Source organism: Oncorhynchus nerka, linkage group LG1, assembly GCF_034236695.1.
Source record: "Oncorhynchus nerka isolate Pitt River linkage group LG1, Oner_Uvic_2.0, whole genome shotgun sequence".
Lineage (NCBI taxonomy): Eukaryota > Metazoa > Chordata > Actinopteri > Salmoniformes > Salmonidae > Oncorhynchus > Oncorhynchus nerka.
Window position 1 is genome coordinate 13626279 of NC_088396.1, and position 18396 is coordinate 13644674.

General features: G+C 42.5%; 1 protein-coding gene across 4 annotated transcripts in view; it reads right to left on the minus strand.

The window, feature by feature from the left end:
- The window catches only part of cobll1b (cordon-bleu WH2 repeat protein-like 1b), a 35046-nt gene that overhangs the window by 8136 nt on the left and 8514 nt on the right, over window positions 1-18396 (minus strand). For 2 of the 4 annotated variants that reach the window (XM_029685542.2, XM_029685473.1), the window contains exons 3-9: window positions 4422-4619; window positions 2066-2273; window positions 1700-1925; window positions 1415-1474; window positions 1129-1223; window positions 709-951; window positions 405-522 (exon numbers count right to left, since the gene is read on the minus strand). In XM_029685542.2, coding sequence (XP_029541402.1) covers window positions 405-522; window positions 709-951; window positions 1129-1223; window positions 1415-1474; window positions 1700-1925; window positions 2066-2273; window positions 4422-4619 — 1148 coding nt within the window. The other 2 variants (XM_029685659.2, XM_029685600.1) reach the window with 2 other exon arrangements.

Consider the following 18396-nt stretch of genomic DNA (forward strand, 5'->3'; position numbering starts at 1 on the left):
CATAATAATATATATATATATATCTCCCATGAGATCACAACATTTTTTGCTTTTCTGAATTGTATTCAAACTCTCGAGTACTGAAGTGTAGCTATTTCATTCTGTAACTGTTTCATATTGACCACTAGGAGGCATCGGAGTCAAATACAATGACTGCAACTCCCACTGATCAATCATTGGTCTTATTTACTATTCTCAGTTGTTGACTTTAGAGACCAAAGTACAATATATGTACTCAAGGTCTCAAACCAGAAGAAAGAGCAACTAAATCACCAACATCCCAAAAAACTTTTCAGGTAACTCCCCAATGTAAGAAACTACACCTGAAATACAGTATCTAGACAGGGGCTTGAGCACAAGCCGATTCAATACAGTGCATATGAATTCAGTGAAACCACTCTTACCTCTATCTAGCAAAGTTTCATCTTGGACAACCACTCCAGGAGATGCGGGGGGTGGAGGAGCCTTGCGCTTTGTCCTCTTCAGTGAAGACTCTGTTCTGCGACTCAGACCAGTCGTCATCTCCGCAACAGAAGAGGAAAACGAGTTAGTTGAAGTATGCAAAGAAGTAACCTACCTGAAATGATTGATTTGCTTGTCTAGGATTTCAATTTTATGTGCCATTTCTCTGGACATACTAATAACTACCTTTACAAATAGACCTGGTAAAGCCAGAACACAGGTCCAGTCGGGTTGAGTCCCACTCACCTGGTCACCATCCGTTTGGGTTTCGGGCTCCGAGGTGGAGATGGACCTCTGGCGATGGCTGAGGTTAGAGGGGGGGCTCTGGGACACCAGCATTGGTGGCAGAGGGGCCCGTCTCTTCTTTGACATGTCAGAAGGCATGGTGCTGCAGTTGAATGTGGAGGAGTGGGCACTGAGTGAGCTCATGCTGAGAGGTCGAGGCCTGCTAGGGAAGACTGGGGACGCCGGGGCACTGGCAGTCATTCCCTTCAAAGAGCAAACAAACATCCAATCAGATCCTGATCAAAGGCCTGTTTTCTGCAGTAAGCAAAGAGAAAACTATCCAATCACATGGCTGTGACAATATCCCCATGCCCCACCCACACACACGCATTTAACTCATAAATCAGCCAAAACTGACCTGTAAATGAACATAGTACACACCTGCTCAGGTTTCTTCTTACTTCTCCTGAATAGACTGAACAATCCCTTGTTTTCTTTCTCCTTCTGTATTTTATCTTTGCTGGGTGGAATGGTATCTGTTAGGAATATACAGATCCCGGCCATTTCACTGTTGTAGTCGGCGCACGTGACAAATACACTTTGATTTGATCTTACTAACAACGTTTCTTAAATCTCTGTCAAAATTATTGATGAACTTCAAATGCATAATGTCACTGGTAAATAGAAATCGCAAAACTAAAACCCATATAAAATCATGTTACATTACCTAGATGACCTTGGTGAGTTGGTGTAGTAGGTGAGGCAGGTACATCTGTTGAGTACATAGCTATGGAAGAGAAGGTGGAAATTATATGCGGTAGTAAATGCACCTGTGTAATTGTAAAAATGAATGAATGAATAGTGAATAGTGTTTATTCAGAATAAGTCTCTTGTTGACAGACTTAACACACAAGATTTGGCTCTGGGTGCCGAGATTAGTTCAGAATGTATGGCAATTATTCAGATTGATGAATGTTTTCGAAGGCTGATGGTTTTAAAGAGAAGCCCTTACCTTTTGTGTCCCTTGCATAAACCTCCCTTATTGCAAAATCATTGAGAGAACAGGTCAAATCCAAAGGATCCTCAGATTGGGCATCTCTCAATAAAAGTGTGCTCTGTCGGTCAAATTCACATTTCTCACAAATAGATGGTAAGAGGTCTTCAAGGGGGACTCGAGGGCTGACTCTTAGTATAGTCTTCTGGGTCTTTTTATAGTTTATTACCAGACGGACAGTTGCCTGAAGAGTCAAAGCAATTAGATTATCAGACCTCATGACTATCCTCATTAAAAACATAGATATATCATTTCATATAGACATTACAAGATAAAGCAATTATTTTAACTAGGGCATTTCTACCACAGATGTCTCAACTGTACCTCTGGCATCTGAGGGCCAGGCTTCTTACTCTTTTCCTCCATTCCTTTGGGCTTGAGCAAAACCTTCTCTGCCTCTAGGGCCCCGATCAAAGCGTTGGGTTTGAACTTGATGTGGTTTCTGTTGGTGGTGACGAGCTCTATAGTGTGGCCTGATGGGTTCAGGTGGTACTTGGCACAAAGCATGACTAACAAATCCATCATAGGCTTGCTGAAAAACACAAAAAAGGTTAGTAGTAATAATCGCCCAAGCTAAGGATCAAAGGCTGTGTGTATCGAGAAAACACTGAACTTTTGTGTGGGAATTGCAAATGCCAAGGAGAAACTACTCTCACGAAAGTAGATGCTAATCACAGAAGACTTCTACACTCTACGTAATAATAATGAATTATTACACTAGTTTTTCACAGTGATAAAGCTTTGCACAAGGAGCTGTCAGTTTGTGCTTCACACACAACTGTTGGTGATGTGGAAAACCATTTAGCAACAGCATCTACACAAAGCTATGTAGCAGTTTCCAAATTCCAGTCTCTGGAAATATAATACCAAAAAGTTTAATCCTTATCATAATGAGTTCACTGTGCTCTGTAAAATAAAAGAGGGTGAAGAATTTGATGCTTAATCCGTTTATATTAAAAAGTTGGTCTTGATTAAAGCTAGAGAGGGCAAGGGGCACAATATACCAATGGAGTATTTGAGTCTTGCAAAAATAGAAGAATGATATCTTGAGTAAACTTCGGTGATGGCGAGTGAAGAGTGTGGGCCTGTAGTTTCATACCAGGACACAAAGTCCTTGTTCTGAAAAACAACAAAGCCCTTTGACTGTGAGATATTAATCTCATGTTTGTCTGATTAGTTTTGGTCTCAGCTGAATTGGTGTGGATGAGAGTTTCATCGTCCAGACTTCATAAGACTAACTTTCATGAAATGTGTGTGCAGGGGGCCTGTAGCAAATTACACAGTCTACATGCTTTAATCTTAGCTAATTCTCTAAAGTCTAAGATGGGGGGGGGCTTTTAGAAACTGACATAAATTTGTTTTAAGACAGTCATACCATGGATCATTTAGCTATTTGATATTTAAATTTTAGGAACCCTTTAGGTATCAATGAAAATATATTTTGAATTTTTGCATATATACAATTTCACCAATAGAACCAAATCCCATAGAAACACATTGAACTACACATTCATAAATGGCAAAAGAGACATTCCTTATGATTTATTTTTTAACTACGGTTTAAGTGTAGGAGATATAAGTTCAGGAAATATATATATATATATTTTTTTTACACATATTTAAACCATAAAATGTGATTACTGGGCCTAAAACGTAAATAACATTATTAAACCTTAGCAAGTGGAAAGGAATCAGCCACATCATAAAACTGTTTTTTTTTGTTGCAATTAATGGTGCAAGTACTGTTAACCAAAACCACAGCTTTTACAGCACCACCTACAATATCTGACTCAGAGAGATAGGACATTACATTAGAGCCTTGGAAAGATGATGTAATGGTAGGATGTGCAGTACTCATATACCATTTTATACTGAATAAAAAAATAAACGTAACATGCGACAATTTCAAAGATTTTACTGAGTGACAGTTCGTAGAAGGAAACCAGTCAATTTAAATGAAATCATTAGGCCCTAATCTATGGATTTCGCATGACTGGGAAGGGGCAGAGCCATGGGTGGTCCTGGCATGGTAACACGTGGCCTGCAGTTGAGAGGCCGGTTGGATGTGTTGCTAAATTCTCTAAAACAACATTGGGAGGTGGCTTATGGTAGAGACAGGAACATGCAACTCTTTGGCAACTGCTCTGTTGGACATTCCTGCAGTCAGCATGCCAATTGCATGCTCCCTCTCAACTTGAGACATCTGTGGCATTGTGTTGACAAAACTGCACATTTTAGAGTGGCCTTTTATTCTCCCCAGCACAAGGCACACCTGTGTAATGATCATTGCTGTTCTTGATACGCCTGTCAGGTGGATGGAATATCTTAGCAAAGGAGAAATGGTCACTAACAGGGTTGTAAACAAATTTGTTCACAAAACTTGAGAGAAATAAGCTTTCTGTGCATATAGAACATCTCCGGGATTTTTTATTTCAGCACATGAAACATGGTTGCCTTGCGTTTATATTTTTGTTCTGACGCTCAAAATACATTTAGATCACGCTTCATCTTGGAATCATGGGGATGTCTTGGAGGTCATTTTCAAGGAGGGAAAGTTGGGAGCACTTGGTTGGTGTTTAGTCACAGTGGGACACTTCCTTTATTTCTTTAGTGCACTACTTTTGACCAGGGTCTATAGGCACTAAATAGGTGCCATGTGGAACTTAAGCCCAAGTCTCACCTGCCATGGACAGTGGCCATCTTCTCCACTCCGCCTGGTAGAACCACAACCAGAGTCAGGTCCTGTTCAAGTAGGTTCTCCTTCTGGTCCATGGTCATCAGAGGATATCCTGATACAGAGTGTCTCTGGGAGAGGCCTGCACCTTCCAGGCCCTTCACTGATACTGGGGGAGAGGGTGCCTTGCTTTTGGTTGACACTCTGTCAGTAGGAAAAGGGACAAGATGAGCCTCACACGATAATATTAAAACACAATATTATCAGCCTGTTACAGTCTAAAAACAATATGGTAGTATTTCACTGGTATGAATATACAGCTTTCCCTGATGGTATCCATAGAAATAAGAAGCATTGAACAGGTAGAAAAAGAGAAGGACTCTGGGTAATTTTTGCCACGAAAATAATCCTAACCGTTCGCAATAGATCTAAAAACTACATTTCATGAGACATGATTCTGTTATTGCATAAAACAAATCTGGTTACACATAACACTGCATTATATAGCATGAAAGGAATCCTTTCTTCCCAACTTAAAGTAAGCAGCTATTAGATGAAAGCGTTTGGGGCTCCATTTGCAAACAAGTCACAAGACACACGTGCAGTGATTTGTCCATTGGGCCTGAGGACGGTGAGGTGAAAGGTTAACCCATGTGAAACAGAAACAAAAAAAAGGTGGAGCACAGTGATCGAAGTTTCTGTTCCTCTGAACTGTTCTCTAAAATGTCTCTCTCTACAGGTGTCTTTTAAAACCCATCAGTCTCCCCTTTAAAATCACAGAATCAGCAATATTACCATCAAATCAAATTGTATTCGTCACATACGCCGAATACAACAGGTATTACTGACTAGCCTTTTTCCAAACGATACAGAGTAAAAGTGGCATCTGCTGTGTGGTGTGTACAACTGGATAGAAAAAAGTCGGACCGTCTGTCAGAAGACGTGTGTGGCCAATCCTTACTTTTATACTAATTACACCATCATCATTATAACTGACTGGGCCTAACTGGGGAGAGTGGAATCATGGGGTGGCAGGGTAGCCTAGTGGTTAGAGAGTTGGACTAGTAACCGGAAGGTTGCAAGTTCAAACCCCCGAGCTGACAAGGTACAGCGTTGTCGTTCTGCCCCTGAACAGGCAGTTAATCCACTGTTCCTAGGCCGTCATTGAAAATAAGAATTTGTTCTTAACTGACTTGCCTAGTTAGGTAAAATAAAATATGGCCAATTTTTATTTAGGTCGGATTGAAAATGTTTCTCACTGTACAGACAGATCAGCTCTAACCTGACTGCATCAGCTAACCCATCAGCTAAAGCAAACATGCACGCGTTTTAAAAACAGACAAATCTCCTGATAAGATGTCAGACACTTTGTCCTTCAGAGGGATACTGCACATTACAGTATGAGAAACTGGCAGTGAAATGCAGTATACATGATGCGTCACTAAAACAATCTATAAATTAAAGTTGTCATTAATTATTCAAGGTGTTATTCAGTGGGGAGTAACACAATTGACTAAGCTGCGTGACCTGTAGTGTATGTGATTTCTTCAGAGGTCACCGCTTACTCTGAAAAAAAAGAGACATTTTTGCAATGTCTTAACTTGATGGGCCCAGGCCCACTAAGCCCCGACTTGAAACTAATATTTGTTCCTTCAGGGGGGTTCTATTCTCAAATATTCCATGGTTCTAATCATGTAAATCACACCAGTAAGCCCCCACCTTCATTCACAATAGTTGCACAATGATGCAATTAAAAGTCATTTAACTGCTTTAGATTTTAACAAAGAGTGGGACTTATGCATCCAGAAGCATTAGGCAGGGAAGACAAAGTGTTAAATTACAGTTATATTCAACACACAGACAAAACTAGTCTAGAACCACCAGAAATGTCCATGAATAGCCTTGTGACTAAATATGTCAACAGACGCCCCCAGCTAAAACAGACAGACTACTGTGGTCCACACCAGGCTAGGGTACAAAGTCCAGATTTCATGGCTCTAAAAGTTTGTTTGGCAATGCGATTATGGGAATGAGCTACACTCTCCCTATGTAAATGTTATACCATTCGTCAAAATTATGCCAAGATTTACTTACTTTCCACAGAGAGGAAACAACATTTAAAGTGGCATGTCTACAAATTACAACAATGACACTTTAATAGACTCTGGAAACAAAAAAGCAGGTGCCAATATAACCAATAGAATAATACAAATACTAGTCAAAAAGTCCTCAAAAGACAAACAGAATATTGTTGGGTTTATAAAACAGCCTAGCTTTTCTCAGGAGTCGTATCCATGTTTCTGCAGCAGCAGCCTCTGCCAGACAGTGAGGTGACTGGTGAATGATGATAGACGGAGACATGTTGCAGCTTGACCCGTCTAAGCCTACATTTACCCCTAAGTGTTTCCCTGCATATAGGAGGTCTGGTGTGCATAAACAAACCCATTCGCAACCAGGGAACATGCTGATTGGTCAATAGACAGGAGGAAATGACAAGTCTGGTGCCTTTGTTTTCCGTGTCTTTTATTGATCACAGGCTTGATACAGCTGATCCTGTGTACCAGAGTGTATCCTGTGTATGTATACCAGCGGCGGCTGGTGGGAGGAACTATAGGAGGACAGGCTCATTGTAATGGCTGGAACGGAATATATTGAACGGAGGCAAACTTGGTTTCCATTTGTTTGATACTGTTCCATTATTTTATTCCAGCCATTACAATGAGCCTGTCCTTCTATAGCTCCTCCCACCAGCCTCTACTGATGCATAGAGTGTAAGATACAGCCTATAGATCGATTCATTACCACTAAGTACACAAAAGGGTTCTTTGGCTGTCCCCATAGGAGAACCATTTTTGGTTCCCGGTAGAACCCTTTTGGGTTCCAGGTAGAACCCTCTGTGGAAAGAGTTCTACCTGGAACCAAAAAGGGTTCTTCAGAGGGTGACATCCGGCAAACCCTTTTAGGTTCTAGATAGCAACTTTCTTTTCTAAGAGTGTAACCTTGGTAGACAAGTCGAACTAGGCCTACTATACTTATGGACTTGCGAGTTGCCAGACTGTATCAGAACACACACAATAGTTGTGTGAACTCTGGGGTACCATTGCCAGCCATCAGTTACTGTTAGTCTGGTACCAACAATTGATGAATCACTACAGTAGTGTGAAATATGAAAACAGATGTAGAGTGAAATCAGCCTCTGATGTTTTTGCTCACACCTGGTACAGCGCAAATGTGCAACGCAGCTGCAGGAAGGTCCGCATTCAGTCTACCTAAAGCAGACAATAACTAAATACATCCAGACGGCACACAAGAAGCCATATTGCATTTTCATAATCCTACAGTTAGATTAGCATCAAAAGCATGTGGCCTGTTCCTTCCATTATTGTCTGACGATGCACAAATAGGACTACAGCTCAAAGGCATAATATCCAGATACTGCTACAGACTTTCATATACCTGAGATGCCTTCGTGTGTGTGCATATGAGAGAGAGAGAGAGACAGACCGAAACAACAGTCCATAGAAGTTCAACAGTAATGACTATGGTGTCTCCAAATCAATCCACAGACATTGTTATAGTGTCGTACCTTTGATGGCTACTTCCGGGTCTTTGTTAGGGCAAACACAATTAACTAACCTATAAAACAAGTATTGCAATATCAAATCGCCGGCATCAGGGAGGCTGCTACTCGCTCCTCTGAATGAATAAGCCGAAGGGGCTGGGAAGCAGGCAACCTGCTCAAGCCTACTCGCTGGCCTGTATTAAATACATTCTGTTTTGATTGTTACCATTTTTAAACCAGTAATATCCTGACATGCCATTCTTATATTTGTTTTGAACCAATAAGGAAGGCACAAATAACATCACCACAAGGGCTGTCTAAATTCCTTACATTCCAATGGACATGTTTGCAGCTGGATCATAGGCATGTTCCCGTGAAAGACATTTTCAGCCTCTTCCATGAAATTCTTTCATAATCAATGGGAAACCCTGAGGGGAAAAGTAAATATTTGAGGGGGGGGGGGGGGAAACAGATTGTTTATGCTTCTGACTGACAAGAGTGTTCTTGGAGTTGGCAAGCTGAAGTTATGTTCAGTGAATACATGGAATTATTTTACTGAGAGTTGATGCATAAAGATTAGGAAGCCTTCCCGCTGTTGAAGTCTCTTACCGGCTGTGTAGCCTAAAAAAAAAGGTCCCTTGGGGAAAGGTAGGTTCATGAACAAAGCGAGAAACAAAGTGGCTATGCAAACAAGCCTTCCTGCTCTCCTCTGGACAACACCCTGTGTATTTTAAGAAGCGAGAGTGCAACAATGCATACCACCACCAACGTCCACACCACTTTTTTTCCTTTTGTTGCCTTGCCTGAGTAATCTACTGTACCGGCCCTCACACATACAGGGTTAACAGAAACTCTACTGTCCCACAAAACCATTGAATCCAAGCAAACTACAACCAGTAAACTAGCTACTCAAACCAACGGGTCTTACAACATTCTTGTATGACAGTGCAAGCAACATGGCCCACATTGTCTTGTCTGAAGTTATTACCCAGGCATGTACTTTCAAGAATCGTAGCAGTAATACACAAGTGTAGATAATCCTAAAACTGAAGGCATGTACACCCACCATGTTCCCCTTCAACACTGTCTTAGGGAAGAAACAACGCAACAAAAGTTAGACAGGGTGCTCTAGGAAGTAGAGCAAAACTAGAGTGCTTCAAGTCCACCTGTACTTTATTTTAAAATGCTGGCTACAGGTTTGAACATTACACATTCGTCCTAAAACAGATCCTCTCCTCCAATCATTAACCTGTAACGCCTTCTTACCTCTTGGCCTCCGTGTTGAATTCTCCCCTCTTAAAGACCTGCCATCTCCACTGCGTTCAAAGACAGACTCCGCTATGCTAGGACTGTAGGAGCAGAGGAGACCGGGCCTACCTTAATGCCCCGCCCAGGCGGTGACATCAGAAAATCTGTAGTCTCCTGTACTTCAAATCCCTTCACACAGTGGGCCCCCTCAGTCAGTCGGTCGCAGAAATCTCTTAAGCCCGGTGTATCGGTAGAGCTTCAGTTCAGTGAGTGAGTGAGTGAACTCCCCCACCTTCAGTAATAAGCAAAGGGCTAAATCAGCTTTACTTTACCTCCCTGCACACTGCGCTAGAGCCGTGAACCTGTGGGCAGGGCGGTGAAACAACACAGCCCTGCCATCCATCACATTCACAGCGAGTTTATCAACTTCCTCTCATATCCTCCAGTCCAAACCACACTGTGTCCGCTAGCTATCTGTCCGCCTCCTTGAGCCTGGCTACAATAGCATGCCTGGGACGCTTTTCCAACACTTCATTCAATCAGGTGTTACTTTGTATGTGTTTGCCATTCATTATCCCAAACACAGCCCACCACCACACCCTGCTTCTTCGAGGTGATTCACTCTGAAATCACATCAGCAGCTCTGTGTGTATCTTACTCCCATGAACAAGCCTGCCAACGAATGAGATTACACGCCTGCTCAGATGTTTCTAGGGTGCTCTAGTTGCTGAGACGAGGGTTTGGAACAGATTCCCTGTAAGCTAATCTTATAAATCACTTCTGGATGATTGCTTTCTGATGACTTCTGATAAACATATCCTTATAGACGACAACAGACTTTGCCTCAAGCCTCTGATTTGTATTGATTTGCATAGGGCTGTTGAGATTGACATGATTAAATCAGCCTAATCTAAGATAACGTACCTACAGTAGCGGCATTACCTTAGTATTATACATCTGATGAATCCATAAGTCTCCATTCGGAATACACTTTATTGTTTACAACGTCTGATCAACATTTCTTTAAATGAATCCAGCATGTCTGGTTTTGGTTCAAATCGGTTTCACTGTGAAATAGTCAAATAGCATTAGAGAAGTCAATCTTAAAACAGAAAAGAGGTTGTTGCAGGGTACCTGGGAAGCTAGGTCAAATGATGTGATCTAAGTGATGTTGTTCATTACAGTAGTGGTTACTACAGATGTCGGATCTTAATTTGACCCATTTCGGCGCAGTAGGAAAATAATCCTACAGCAGGAGGATTTGAATATCTAAAGAAATATTTAGAAATCCCAGCCAGGGGGCACCTCGAAGCGGTGTTTGTATACAATGCAGTACTGTAGCTACATACATTGTATCTTAGACTGCAGGTCCACTAGGGCGCCAGTTCAAGTAGCCTACTGTATGTAGTCTACATGCAGGCTTCACAAGAGAAGCGCTGTATTCTTATGTGGATTATAATAAATGTACATATTTGTAGGGGGTAGATGTATTTTTGTTAAGAGAAAATCTTTTCTTTTTTTTTATCAATAATTTTTTTGTGTTCAAGGCAAGAAATAGACTGAATAAATGATGAGTCCTCACAAATATGCCAGAGTCGGCATGGGTTCCAATCTCAAACTCAATTAAATCATCTTTTAATAAGCTTAAATGCATAAAACATCTTGATAGCTTTATGAAATTAAATATTAAAGCGACACAATACAGGATGACTTCAAATGCCGGCATCAAACTGAAAAGTACAGTAGGCCTACGCTACTGTAGTCAGTGCATAACAGCTAAGCAATGGAAATCTCACCTATGTAAGGGCCATCCACTCCCAAGACCATAGCAACAGTGCATTCGGAAAGTATTCAGACCCTTCCCTTTTTCCACTTTATGAAACAGCCATATTTTTGTAAATGTATAAAAACAAACAAATTCCTTTACATAACCATTCAGACTCTTTGCTATGAGACTCGAAATTGAGCTCAGGTACATCCCGTTTGCATTGATCATCCTTGAGATGTTTCTACAACATGATTGGAGTCCAACGGTGGTAAATTTAATTGACATGATTTGGAAAGGCACAAACCTGTCAATATAAAATGATCCTATAGTTGGCCATGCATGTCAGAGCAAAAACCAAGCCATGAGCTTGGACAGAGAGCTCCGGGACAGGATTGTGTCAATGCACAGATCTGGGAGAGTACCAAAACATTTCTGCTGCATTGAAGGTCCCCAAGAACACAGTGGCCTCCATCATTCTTAAATGGAAGAAGTTTGGAACCACCAAGACTCTTCCTAGAGCTGGCCGCCCGGCCAAACTGAGCAATCGGGGGAGAAGAGCCTTGTTCAGGGAGGTGACCAAGAACCTGATGGTCACTCTGACAGAGCTCCAGAGTTCCTATGTGGAGATGGAGGAACTTTCCAGAAGGACAAAGATCTCTGCAGCACTCCACCAATCAGGGCTTTATTGTAAAGTGGCCAGGCGGAAGCCACTCCTTAGAATAAGGCACATGACAGCCCATTTGGAGTTTGCCAAAAGGCACCTAAAGGACTCTCAGATCATGAGAAACAAGATTATCTGGTCTTATGAAATCAAGATTGAACTCTTTGGCCTGAATTCCAAGCGTCATGTCTGGAGGAAACTTGGCACCATCCCTACAGTGAAGCATGGTGGTGGCAGCATAATGTTGTGGGGATGTTTTTCAGCGCCAGGAACTGGGAGAATAGTCAGGATCGAGGGAAAGATGAACGGCGCAATGTACAGAGAGATCCTTGATGAAAACCTGCTCCAGAGCGCTCACAACCTCATACTGGGGCGAAGGTTCACCTTCCAACAGGACAACGACCCTAAGCACACAGCCAAGACAAAGCAGGAGTGGCTTCGGGACAAGTCTCTGAATGTCCTTGAGTGGCCCGGACTTGAACCCGATCAAACATCTCTGGAGACACCTGACAACAGCTGTGCAGCGACGCTCCCCACCCAACCTGACAGAGCTTGAGAGGATCTGCAGAGAAGAATGGGAGAAACTCCAAATACAGATGTTCCAAGCTTGTAGCGTCATACCCAAGACTCAAGGCTGTAATCGCTGCCAAAGGTGCTTCAACAAAGTACTGAGAAAAGGGTCTGAATACTTATACTTATTTTTAGATTTTTTTGCAAATGTATAAAATAAGTTTTTGCTTTGTTATTATGGGATAGTGTGTGTAGATTAATGGAGAAAAAAAGTCATCCATTTTAGAAGAAGGCTGTACCATAACAAAATGTGGAAAAAGTCAAGGGGTCTGAATACTTTCTGTATTCACTATATACACACACACTGTAAAAATCACGGGCTGCATTTTTTGGATTTAAAAATCAGTTGCTCTTTTATGCGACATTACGCTCCATTCCGTAGGCTACCTCACTATTCTCAATTTCATCTCGTCTTTGTGATATTATAGGCCTGTGTGCAATTCGTTTTTATAGCCTACTGTAGCCTAAGGTTTAGCTTACTGTACGGCTGCATTTCGGATACACTTGACACGTGTTGTATGTCGTCGTGGAGACCAATATCCATCTTGTGTTAAGCTATATAAAACAACGATTGCTGGCACTGGTCCGAATGACTCAACTGCCCCCCGCATGGAAAGAAAAAAGAACTCTGGGTTTTCAGGCTCATTTGAATTTCCTGATGCTGAACTTTTCAGCGACAAAACAGTGATCAAATTAAGATCTGACATCTGTATGTAGCTGAGCATTCTGCCTGATTAGGTCTACTGTACAGGCCGGTGATGAAATAGTGAGTGTTAACTATGGAGTCTGTCAGAACTTATTATAGGGTGTCCAATCTAAAATGCATCTTTTTACCAACGGGTAAAAATGTTCAATTGTGTAGATAATCCTCTAAGAAAACAAATGGTCTAAACCTCATGTCTCTAAAATAATCTGTTAAAAAAACGAGCGTCTCTGTGAAATGTTAACAGATCACTGAGCGTATACCAAGCCCTTTATTTTCAAAGCCTTTTTACATTTCATTCAGCTCGTGTTATGTTAATTTTGCAACCCGAGGAAACAACTTTGAAGACAGCGACCGCAAAATGTAAAATCCTCAAAAGTTGTTATGAGAAACCTGCACCGCTTTGTCAACACAGCTAGGTGCTTATTGTCGGATGTATTAGGTTACAAAGTGCAACTTTTTGGACCTACTGTTAATGACACGTGAGACAGACCCCCACCGACCGATTCAGAACATAAATAATCATAATTGTCTTGGAAAAGTGTATTTCATAACATAAGTGAAACGTCATCAACAAAGCGTGTTTTCACCCACTCTCACCCTACGTATTACTAACCCCAGCAGCTTACCAAGGCCCGATTTAATAGCCTCCTGCTTTCCAATGCTTTACTCGCACAGCTACTCAGCACATAATAGATATTGGACTATTCAACAGGTATATGAGGAAAGGCAAGCTAAACTCAGAAGAATAGATCAGGATTTACAGCACCAATATGCAGGTTGGTGTTAGATTCTTTTTTTTTTTTTCTTTACAGAGGAACATTATCTATATCAACATTTTTCAGTTCCATACTACTTGATAATGTCAGGAATGACATGCAGGTTGAAACATGACCTGAAACTCAGGGCTCAGAGATGCTGCCTTTTACCGTCTATTACACAGTACTTAAAGTAGTTTGAACAGTCCTGTGCTGTATTTTGTTTGCTAAATCATAGTGGTTGTAAATGGAACAATCTACGCAAGAGGTCACCGTCTGCCCATTGAATATGCGACAAAAAAAAGCAGGAAGCTACAGTTTGACCTTGGGTAGTAAGTGTACAATGGACTCAACTAAATGTCCTACATCTTACAATGAGAGTGCCAGATCAACATAGGTTCAACTACGTCAAAGTCTTCTCCTGCACCCTCTGCCCTACTATGTACTATAGATGTCCCCTTCCCTGGTTCTTTCACTTAAAATAAGAGAACTAGGTGCTTGTTACAGTACAATGATCAAGTGTCACACAGTTCATGCTCCAAGTGTAACAAACAGAGGAATCTCTACTGAAACACATGATCTTAGTATACTTCCTCTGTACATACTCTTTTGCCTTTAGAGTTTGTCCTTCATTCAACAGAAAAGCCCTACAGACGATAAGGGACGACTTGTGGTTGGAGGCATTAGTGGGTGGGAATCGGAGCGACAGGGATTGGGGGTTGGGTTGCAGAGAAGGGAAATCCCTGTGGAAAGACAAAACACAGGACCAGGGACACAGCTGGTAATTTGGTGAGAGGCTGCTCACAGTAAACACAAGCTGTTTAGAGAAGGTCTGGAAAGGCCATTACTCCAGGAGCTGTGTGGGACGGATGGCAGGAGATTTAAAAAAAATAAAAGGAAAAAAAGAAACTATGAGAACTCCCCACTTCCTATGTGTATACCTTATTATTTTAGGCAAAACAAAACAATTTTCCCATAACATGTCCGTATGCAGGCTTTTCACACCCTTATTTAGACAACTGTATCCAGGGGGCAATATTAACTCCAGAGTGGCTTAGCATTAATATACAGTATGTTATAACCTTCTGTTATGAATCGCCTTATTTCACTTCAGTAACATTGGGCACATCCCAAATGGCACCATATTTCCCTATATAGTGCACTACTGGTCAAAAAGTAGTGTACTATAAACGGCACCCAGCCGAGACTATAGTACATTATATCCTTCTTAATACCACTGGGACTCCAGCTGGTAGTAAGTTAGTCAGCCAGTCTGTCAATCAAAGAGATTCCAGATCATTCTGGGTGATCCTTGAATTCCATGTCCATGACACTACACAACGTTACAGAAGAGATCAACCTTGTCTGACCTGTTCTCTCCCCACACCTTATTTCAGAGGTCAAATATGCTTCTACCAGAACTTTCTCAGTATAGGCAAGTAACTTGGCCCAGTAAAGACAGGGTGAACATCTGCCAAGCATTAAGATAAGAAAACGACAAGTAATATGTTCACGTCCATGTGTATGTTTAAATCCATTGCTTTTGGAGTGATAAGAGCTGAAATTAGGAGCAGTTAGCGCCTGGAACTATTTACAGGGCATTCAGAAAGTATTTCAGACCCCTTCCCTTTTTCCACATTTTGTTACGTTACAGCCTTATTCTACAATGGATTTTAAAAATTATAATCCTCACCCATCTACAGAAAACAAGTTTGGAAATCTTTGCAAAAAATGAAATACCTTATTTACATAAGTATTCAGGCCCTGTAAAACGGCGCAGGAAGAAATGGAAGCAGTTTTATGGGCGCCCAACCAATTGTGCTATTATGTGGTTTTTTTTTGCGTTGTTTGTCATTTATTTTGTACATAATGTTTCTGCTACCGTATCTTACGGCAAAAAATACCTTTTGGATATCAGGACACAGATCACTCACCTCGGATTCGAGATTTTTTCGACAACAAGGACGACGCACAAGACATTCTCCAAACACCCCACAGGGACGACATCCCCGTTATTTGCAAGAGGAAGCGACGCAGGTACAGAGGACAAAGATGCCTGATCAGGACCCAGAGAAGGCGACTGGGAAAGCTGCCGTAACCGTCAATACTACTCGCCAACGTGCAATCACTGGACAATAAATTAGACGAGGTACGATCACGAATATCCTACCAACGGGACATCAAAAACTAATATCCTATGTTTCACAGAATCATGGCTGAATGATGACATGGATATTCAGCTAATGGGAGGGGGGGGGGGTATGTGCATATTTGTTATCAACAGTTGGTGCACGAAATCTAAGGAAGGAAGTCTCTAGATTTTGCTCGCCTGAAGTAGATTATTTTGTGATGAATTGCAGGCCACACTACTTGCCTAGAGAGTTTTCAGCTATACTTTCGTGGCTGTTTATTTACCACCACAGACAGATGTTGGCACTAAGACCGCACTCAGTCAGCTGTATAAGGAAATAAGCAAAGAGGAAACCACTCACCCAGAGGCGGCGCTCCTAGTGGCCAGAGACTTTAATGCAGGGAAACTTAAATCAGTTCTACCAAATTTCTATCAACATGTTAAATGTGCAACCAGAGGGAAAAAAAATTCTAGATCACCTGTACTCCACACACAGAGATGCGTACAAAGCTCTCCCTTGCCAACCATTTGGTAAATCTGACCACAACTCTATCCTCCGGATTCCTGATTACAAGCAAAAATTAAAGCAGGAAGCACCAGTGACTCGGTCAATAAAAAAAAACCTTGCCGCTTTCAAGGTATGGGACTTTAACCCGGAAGCTTACAAGAAATCCTGCGATGCCCTCCGTCGAACCATCAAACAGGCAAAGCGCCAATACAGGGCTAAGATTGAGTCATATTACACCGGCTCTGACACTCGTCTTATGTGGCAGGGCTGGCAAACTATTACAGACTACAAAGGGAAGAACAGACACGAGCTGTCCAGTGACATGAGCCTACCAGAAGAGCTAAATCACTTATATGCTCGCTTCGAGACAAGCAACACTGAGGCATGCACGAGAGCATCAGCAGTTCAGGGCAACTGTGTGATCACACTCTCCGTTGCCGCCGTGAGTAAGACCTTTAAACAGGCCAACATACACAAGGCTGCGGGGCCAGATGGATTACTAGGAGGTGTGCTCCGGGCATGTGCTGACCAACTGGCAGGTGTCTTCACTGACATTTTCAACATGTCCCTGATTGAGTCTGTAATACCAACATGTTTCAAGCAGACCACCATAGTCCCTGTGCCCAAGAACACTAAGGCAACCTGGCTAAATGACTACCGACCCGTAGCACTCACATCCATAGCCATGCTTTGAAAGGTTGGTAATGGCTCACATCAACACTATTATCCCAGAAACCCTAGACCCACGCCAATTTGCATACCGCCCAAACAGATCCACAGATGATGCAATCTCTTTTGCACTTCACACTGCCCTTTCCCACCTGGACAAAAGGAACACTTATGTGAGAATACTATTCATTGACTACAGCTCAGCATTCAACACCATAGTACCCTCAATGCTCATCACTAAGCTAAGGAACCTGGGACTAAACACCTCCTTCTGCAACTGGATCGTGCACTTCCTGATGGGCCACCCCCAGGTGGTGGGGGTAGGTAGCAACACATCTGCCACGCTGATTCGCAACACTGGAGCTCCCCAGGGGTGCGTGCTCAGTCCCCTCCTGTACTCCCTGTTCACCCACGACTGCATGGCCAGGCACAACTCCAACACCATCATTAAGTTTGCAGATGACACAACAGTGGTAGGCCTGATCACCGACAACGACGAGACAGCCTATAGGGAGGAGGTCAGAGACCTGGCCGGGTGGTGCCAGAATAACAACCTATCCCTCAACGTAACCAAGACTAAGGAGATGATTGTGGACTACAGGAAAAGGAGCACTGAGCACGCCCCCATTCTCATCGACGGGGCTGTAGTGGAGCAGGTTGAGAGCTTCAAGTTCCTCGATGTCCATATCAACAACAAACTAGAATGGTCCAAACACACCAAGACAGTCGTGAAGAGGGCACAACAAAGCCTATTCCCCATAAGGAAACTAAAAAGATTTGGCATGGGTCCTGAGATCCTCAAAAGGTTCTACACCTGCAATGTCGAGAGCATCCTGACTGGTTGCATCACTGCCTGGTACGGCAATTGCTCGGCCTCTGACCGCAAGGCACTACAGAGGGTAGTGCCTACGGCCCAGTACATCCCTGGGGCTAAGCTGCCTGCCATCCAGGACCTCTACACCAGGCGGTGTCAGAGGAAGGCCCTAAAAATTGTCAAAGACCCAGCCACAGACTGTTCTCTCTACTACCGCATGGCAAGTGGTACCGGAGTGCCAAGTCTAGGACAAAAAGGCTTCAACAGTTTTTACCCCCAAGCAATAAGACTCCTGAACAGCTAAGCAAATGGCTACCTGGACTATTTGTATTGTGTGACCCCCCCCCCCCCCCGACCCCTCTTTTTACACTGCTGCTACTCTCTGTTTATCATATATGCATAGTCACTTTAACTATACATTCATGTACATACTACCTCAATTGGGCCGACCAACCAGTGCTCCCGCACATTGGCTAACCGGGCTATCTGCATTGTGTCCCGCCACCCACCACCCCCTCCTTTACGCTACTGCTACTCTCTGTTCATCATATATGCATAGTCACTTTAACCATATCTACATGTACATACT